The following is a 7,941-nucleotide window of genomic DNA, read 5'->3' as shown; positions in this document are numbered from 1 at the left end:
AGGTGTGGGACCTTTGGGTCCAAGCCTGTCCAGTTTGATGTTTAACATTAATTCAYTGGTTGGATTGGGGTTGGATTGATACACATCAGTGTCAGGTGTTATTTGTGGGTCAGAAATGGGGACTCTCATGGTGAGTGCAGTTTGAGCACCCCAAAAGGGGATGAATTGGGCAAGACTTGTGCGTGTGTGTCTTAAATATTTGAGGAAACTGGGAGCTTATGAAATATCCCACTGTAAAACTGAGTATTATATGAAGTTCCTGCTCCTGCAATTACCTTGTTCTGTGCATTTGTAAAGCAACCATMGTTAATGTTCCCAGTGCTGCTGTTTACGGAATAGCACAAATCTTGAAAGCTTGAAATGATGTTTTGGCTTTCCCTGTGGAGTTTAGATGTTGAAATGAGGCCTTGTGTTAGAAAAAAAGGGAAGAGGGGTACAAAAGGTATAAATTGTTGTAGGAAACCCCACTGCTTTCTGRCACCTGTTCCAGCCTGTGGGGCTTTTTTCCTAATAATGAGCATTGTTTTTTTTCTACAGAAGAGTTATTAACAGGTGACCAAATCCTAATAAAGTATGTAGAAAATATAGAAATATATAAAGCCACAGGCARAGGAGCTGAGCAGGGTCTGTAGGTGTGTCTGGTCCCTGGGTCTTTTGTATGTTCCCAAGTACAAAASTGCTGTGGATCCCCCCTTGTATCCATGATAAATTCCCTGGAACAGTAAATCCTGACACCCTGCTGCACTGAGAGATGAATGTGCCATGGGGACTGGAAGGAGGGGGTGACACCTGTGTCACAGACACGCGTTCCTGACCCTGTGTGTCCCACCCCCACCTCTGCTAAGAACATCAGCAACAAAAACAAGGGCTTCCAAATCTTTAAATACATTCACAAAGCAAAATCCTCCATGAACCCATATGAAAAAAAACCAGAATCAGTGCTCAGATCATTGACTCAGTTAAGTCAGGTGTTAAATCTGGAATCTCAAGGAAGATCAAAGTTGGAGTTGTGTTTCTCTAGGAGTCTGCAATCCCTGGCAKTTATTCCTCTTTCCAAAGTATCTTGTAAGCATTGGTCAGTTCTCAACTGACTTTGTCACAAATRGAAGTTATATCACAAGTGAAGGACATCATTCTTACAGAAGGAACCCTTGAGGAAAAAATTCTGCTTAGCAAGCCCTGAGAACAGCAAGATGTGTCATTTTGGATGGAGCTKTGCTAAGCCCAGAGAGCAGCTCTTTGTAAATGCCCCCACAGYGTGTGCTGAAAGGCTGGGTTTGGTCATGCTGATGTGTCACAGCCACTCTGGGCCTGCTGCCTTGGATTAAWTTCAGATAATCAGATTTTCTGCTTTATCTTGGTAGAAAATCCCCTCTCAGATCTAGCACTGTTTTCTCTAAWTGTTTTGAGAGGTGAAGAGTACTCCTCAGTTTGTGTAACCCTTTGAGAGGYGAGGGCTGTAGCACTTACCTGGTGCCACAGCAAGGAACCATCAGCCCTTTTCCAAGTAGAGATACATCCATGCTCAGAGAATTTAAATATTTTAACAAGATTACCAGGCCAACCTTAAAACGAGGAGCACATATTCCACATCCACCTCCAGATCCAAGAGTGGCGGAAGAGAAGGCAGGTAATCCAATCCCCCAAAATGTAAACATGTTTTTATTTAATGCCTTTCACTCATCACAAGGTACTTTTCCCCCATCCTCAGCCCCAAGATGGCAGCATAAGGCACCGTGTAGACACATGCACAGTCCATGTACCATCTTGGTAAGGTTCCAACACACAGCTGCAGTTCTTACCAACAGTACCATGTGTCCTTACTACTCATGTACACAATATGATTGTCCCCAGAGTTTCTTCTGGAGAAATGAACTGTTAATTTAGAACAGTAAGACTTTCCCTACCCACCCATCCCCAAAAGCCAGATTAAAAACACAGGTACAGAGCTTAATACCAGAGTAATGAGATTAGTTCATAAATTAAAAAAAAATTAAAAAAARWTTWAAAAAAAWYMAMMRKTTTCACTCTTATTKTCAGAAGGTCCTGTGTGATGTGATGGATTGTGCAGACTCCTTGCTGTGTCCTCTTGCCCTTTCAAAACCAAGAACGCTGACAGGGAGACCCAGACTTGTAGCAGTTGCCTTGTTGATGGCAAAATGGCCATTAGAGCTCTGCCTCCAGCTTAGCCTGCAACTGCAGCATCCCAGCAGCTGATCAGGAGGATTTTCCTCTGTCCAAAGTAAGGAGGACTTGAGACAATGTTCTTTGGCTGCAAGTTCTTAAAGGCTTCCACTGAAAGGGTTCTCCTTCAAAAAAAAGAAAAACTGCAGTTGCTGTGGGATTTTTTTTACTAAGAAAATGCTGAGGAATAGGTGGAACCGATGGAACAGTCTGAGTGAAGCCCTCCCAGTGCTAAGATGTTGGGGTCTGCTACAAATATTCAAGTTCCAAGGCGTGCCGAAGAGCTTCCAGGTCAGCGTGACAAGAGATTCTCCAGAAGGGCATGTTGTGCTAGAGTGAAACCAAAAGAGGGGAATTTTTTTTTTCTGTTTTTATATAATACTGAGATCAAAACAACTTTCTTAGCTTGTACCCTCAAGAACAGAGATTTGTACTTGGCCAGCAGGCTGTCACAGTGCCACAGGCAAGGAGGCTCATCTTAGGGGAGGAGGGAGGAAGAGATGAGGAGGGAAGTGTCTCTTTGCTGACCTCTCTCTCCTCTGTAGACAGGAAAATATATCCTCCACAATTGAGGAGTATTCTGCTTCACAGGTGGTRGAGGGTGTGGGCTAAAATAATACCAAAGTTTGGGCCTACTTTTCCCCCTGTGAATTAATCAGGAATGTTTCTAGAACTGCAGAATTACCAGAAACAGTTTTAGGCAAATATCAGCCGTGAAAGCTCTTATCAGTCATTCACAGACTGGTCAATGATATCTATCTATTGTAAAAGGAAGTTATTAAAATTCATAAAAATGTAAACAAAGGGGTAAAATGMCACATAATCAAAATGCTTTCTAACATTTTCACAATTAACTGGAACAACAGATCATACTGCATTTTCTCTAAATGTAAGAACTRGTATCATTGCTCAGATCAATTATTCATTTAATGTAACACTGTGACCTCAGGGGAAGATACAATATGGTTATAAAACAGCCGTCCCCAAAAAACTGTCCTAACTTTCATTTCTGAGAGATTATCTTGTATTATTCTTCTGCCTCCTTGTTTTTGAATTTGTATTAGTTGTGATAAATCTGAAGCCATGTACAGACATGTCCAAGTTTTGACCAGCCAGTTCCACTTGAAATCTGAGCATCTGGACAACATCTGGAAGGTCAGCTACCTGTGACCTACTATACCTTCTTTAAAATACCTTGACTATTCTCCTAAAAGTTGGGAATATACTGTAGAAAAACAAGACTTGCATCTGAAAGAGGACAAAGTATCAACTTTTTAATTGCTGTGAAATAAGTGCAGTTCAATTTCATCGGGGACTTGGAATGTTACCTGTGATCAGAGTGCCCTGAATGCACCCCTGGAACAGCACAGTTCCTTAGCAAGAGCTGTGATCCCCATGGCTGCACAGAGAGAACCTCAGAATAATTAGAACGTGSTCTTAGATGTTAAATACAGCTTTTGTTGGTATGTTCTGGTGAGCCTGGGGTTTGCACTGGATTTGTTTCTTCTCCAGAACTGATAGAGCAATTCTAATTTAGATCAAATACACAGGTCCCTTCTGCATATGACTTTATAACATTTAGGACTGTGACTTTCTTTGCCTTCTCCCAAAATGCCAGTCTACACAGTCAGTAGATTACATGCAGTAATAAATGTACAGAAAGCCTACACTGACAGCACTTAGTCCCTTCCAGCATGGGCRTAACATTTTCTAAGAGTCTTTTATCACTGCAGGAATTCACCTGTAACCACACTGCTTCTTCTTAAACAGCTCCAAAAAGCTTCAGAGAACATACATTTCCTAAAGAGATTCTGATGAAGGGAGAAGTTCCTTTTCCAATTGTACCTATCTGTCTACAAAAAAAAACTCCAGTTCATGTTGCAGAGTATTTATTTACACTCCTCTAACCTTTAAACACAACCCAAGCTTCCCTCTGCTATGTTGTCTACCAGTAAACAAATGTTTCCTTCCAGCTGTTTATGAGTTTGTGTAAAGACAGCAAGCAAAATCAGACAGCTGAACTGATTGCAATCCACTGCTCTGCAATTTCACTTTAAGGGGAAAAGTTACTTCCTTCTCCCTCCCCCAGCTGCTATTAAGCCCCTTGCATTAAATGATCTGTTTTTTCTTTCCTAAACCAGAAGAAAACTTGGCCTCCCAGCCACTCCTGTTGTTCAGCAGTTACGGATTTATCGCTCATCAGACAGGTGAAGAAAAATGACCCACGAAACTGGAGATGTTATCAGCACTGTCAGCAAAACAGCGAAAGGCTCTCTGCCTGTCCCCTCCCTTTTTTGTTTTTTTTTTTTCTGTATAAAGCTCAGGTGTGTAGAAGCTTTGATTAATGATTGTCATCAATCAAAGGAGGCGACAGCCCAGCAAAGAATGTGCTCTGCTAATGGCTGAGCTGCTTAGGCCAGGAGACAGGAGCAGGAGGCTCCTGAAACCCCGGCAGAGGAGACTGCAGAACCTTCCCACCTCCCCAGGCAGCCTTTGATGCCTCCTGTTCACTGACCCACTGCCTTTGAAGTGTGGCACTGAGCTGCCACAAGCAGCAGGTTATTGTCACTTCAGCCCCAGTCTCGTATTCTGGACTCTTCCCTGACAGCTCCTTAACCCTCCATGAGCCACACAACCATCTGCAGGTTTGGCAGTTTTCCAGGGTGGGTGCAGATATTGTTGCTTCCACTGGCCAAGGGAAATAATCTATGAAGAAACAGGTTTTCTGCTGCTTTGAAGATAACCTGAGATACAATTCTGGGGACAGAACATGTACCCCCACCTTTATTTGCTGGGATCCCTTCGTTCCTGGGCTTGTGCAACCAAAGGGCTCAAATTTGCTTGGAAAGTCTTTGCAGGTTCTTCAATCAGAATGAGATACCAGGTGCTTGCTCTAGCTGAGCAACTGTGATATAATACTTTGTACATCACCTGAGCTACACCAGTAATTTCTGTATCTATTAAAAATTAACAAGTTGGCTGAAGATGGAGATCATTCAGCCAGTTCCATCATCTCAACTCACGTGCAATGCTCCTGGAGCAAATGCAGCTCTATCACATTTCTGCAGYCACATCAGGAGCACAAGACCCAGGATGCACAAAGGCATTTTGCAAACAATGTCTGCCATTATCGAATTGTATTCCTGCCCCTGTAAAGCCAGCTCCCCTTTTCATGTGTTAAAAGTCATCTTTGTTAAGCAAGAACGATTCCTGGAACATGAGACACAGCAACTACCTGAAATATATTTACCAGCGGCCAAAATGGGGGGGGCTTAGGATATGGAATTTCTGATAAGRTGATWGTTGAATATTTTGCATATTAASRAATGAGATMAATTTTAAACTGCTTCAAATRGAGGGWGCTTCATTAAATGCATAAATAAAGGGTCATTGCAATGAAAACTTGGAAGAATCCAACATAAAATCCACAAACTGTACCTTTTTTGCTCCCTGTTCCTCTTCAACACCATCTCCTATTACAATGTAYACGGCTTTCCTTCCAAACCTCTGCATTATTCTTTCAAAACAGCTCTCTTTCCCTAAGCAACACAAGAGAAGATACAGATTTTTTTATGTGGACACACACCACAGGCAGAGCAAATATTCAGGTACAGGGCCTGGAGTTAGAACCTAACTGAACTGGCTGCTACATTCTTTGTTTTCTTTTGAAACTGGAACCTAACTGGATTTTCATTTGAGGTGCATCCTCTCAATCCCATGATAGCACTGGCTTTATCAGCCAAGGACTTCCAAATGTGGCCAGTTTTCTGAGCTTTGTGACTGATGCCCTGCTCAGACCAGCAGCTGGCAGACTGATGTGACCCTCRTGGCATTCAGTTTCCAGAGCCCTCTTCTGTTCATTCTGGTTGCAGTAAAAACATGAAAATTCAGTCCTCAGGAGTTCAGACACAAACACCAGAAAGAACAGAACACAGAAAAACCAACCCTATCAGTACTTATTACTCACAAAGCTTCATCAAGCTCATTTAGCACCCTTGACCCTCTGCAAAGAGGATCCAAAAAGTTTCTGTAACAGGTCCAAGCACATCTCCCTTCAGCTGGGTGCAGCTGGACATCCCACGTGCAGTCAGTGCCCCACAGGATGGGKATGTATCTGTACATCTGCCTCACTMCCCCAWGGAGACACTTGAGAAATGTTTTTTAGATTCTTTCTCCCTGCAGTCTGTACCAGGTGAAGTGTGGCAGTCAGGATGTGAATCAGACATCTGAAAGCATGGAGCTAAAAACAAAGCTCAGTCCTTGCTTGTTACCATTAGATGGGATGGCTGTGCCTGACCCAGGGGCAAAACTCCAGCCTGTCTTAGGTGAGGCCTCAGTCAGATTGCTYTTACCTGTTTTTGTTGCACTGTAAATGTTTTCAATGGGGAAGACAGTGCCCAGTCCRTAGAGAAGCACTTTAGCCAGGGCTGGTATCAGCTGAGTTGTGGTGACCAACACATTCACACAGTTGGGCCTAGAAAACAGAATTCATTAGAAGAGAAAATCTGTGTTTCCCTCTTTCACCCTGGACTGAAAGATGCTGGGAAGCAAACCTTTCCTGCCACTGGAAGTTCCCAAGCCAATGGGGAATKCTACAGCCAGAGGAAGATAATGTGAGTACCAGAAATGTCTTTTGATCAGCTCAGTAGAATGAAAAAAACATAAAACAAACTAGCAGCAGTGATGCAGCTTTACTGCAAGCTTGCCAGGATCTGTTTGGTGGGAATTTAAACACAGKGCATTAATTTCCATGCTGGGCTCTGTGAGTGAACGTGCTCAGGGACAGAAGGGCTTCTTCCTCCCTCTCCTCACCTCTCACATGAAAATGGTGCCATGGATGAGGAGGCCAAGGAAAGGCAAGGACAAGGACAAGGATTGTTCTGCTTTTGCTCAGCTCATCATCCCAAGCTCCCCCCAACCCTTGATAATTCAGCCTGGCCAGTATTTGCAGACTGGCCTCCCACAGGCTTGGCCAGCAAAGTCCTGCAAATGTGTCTCAATTTGTTTAGAGGAGGAAAACAAGGGAAGCTTAGGAGCTCCTGGATGAAGCCCACAGGCAATTCTTTGAGCTGCTCTTACCGGGAATGTATCAAATTCAGCGCCTTCAGAGCGTGTGTGAGCCAGAGATCAGTCAGCGCTTCCAGTTCCGCTCTCAGCTGCAGCCAGGTTTCCCTCTTAGGAGCTCCTATTAAACCTGCAAGCAGGGAAAATGTCTTTGCAGAAGCACAGAAAGGGAATTGCGTGGATTTTTATGCACAATGCCAAAGGGCACCTGTCTGTGGTCTGACCTCTGTCACTGCCCCTCTCTTGGCCCTGGTGCCACTGCTTCCCTTTGCCCACTGGGGAGATGGTRGAACCCAGGGAATCATGATATCTGGTGGTATGGTTTTGGGGGAGTTAAAAACGAGTAGTTGTAACACAAGAAAGCCTTAGTGTTGTGTTTTAAAAAGAAGAGTGTATTTAGTTTTGAACTGTTTGCCTTCCTGCTAAACATTCTGGAAAATAGGACCAGGTTGCTTTCCTGCCAAATGAATTACAAAACAAAGCCCCACACTTGGACTYGAGTCTTTCCCAAACCACTAAAGCAGGTATTTCAGTGTTCTCCYGTGAATCCTGTAGAGATCCACATTTAAGGGTGACTGGGGAGGCACTCCYTGTGCAGCACCCGTATCACGAGGATCCCCACAGCTCCTCCAGAGATGTCCCTGGAGACGCTCCAATTTTTGGGAAGATGGAATGGAAGGCCTGCTGGCTGCC

The 7,941-nt window shown here is 43.7% G+C and overlaps 1 protein-coding gene across 4 annotated transcripts in view; it reads right to left on the bottom strand.

Moving 5' to 3' along the window:
• Nucleotides 1-2,028: 2,028 nt before the first annotated feature.
• EYA2 (EYA transcriptional coactivator and phosphatase 2) overlaps nt 2,029-7,941 on the bottom strand; it is an 80,972-nt gene continuing 75,059 nt past the window's right edge. For 2 of the 4 annotated variants that reach the window (XM_057365950.1, XM_057365951.1), the window contains 4 exons: nt 7,264-7,378; nt 6,537-6,658; nt 5,623-5,723; nt 2,029-2,514 (listed from right to left, as the gene is read on the bottom strand). In XM_057365950.1, coding sequence (XP_057221933.1) covers nt 2,434-2,514; nt 5,623-5,723; nt 6,537-6,658; nt 7,264-7,378 — 419 coding nt within the window. In that variant the 3' untranslated portion in view covers nt 2,029-2,433. The remainder of the gene's footprint in view (nt 2,515-5,622; nt 5,724-6,536; nt 6,659-7,263; nt 7,379-7,941) is intronic. The other 2 variants (XM_057365952.1, XM_057365953.1) reach the window with 2 other exon arrangements.

This window comes from Malurus melanocephalus, unplaced genomic scaffold, assembly GCF_030028575.1.
Source record: "Malurus melanocephalus ecotype Western Australia unplaced genomic scaffold, MMel_1.1 scaffold_59, whole genome shotgun sequence".
NCBI lineage: Eukaryota > Metazoa > Chordata > Aves > Passeriformes > Maluridae > Malurus > Malurus melanocephalus.
Note: the sequence above shows the minus strand (reverse complement) of the source record. Positions and strands in the feature narration are given on the sequence as shown.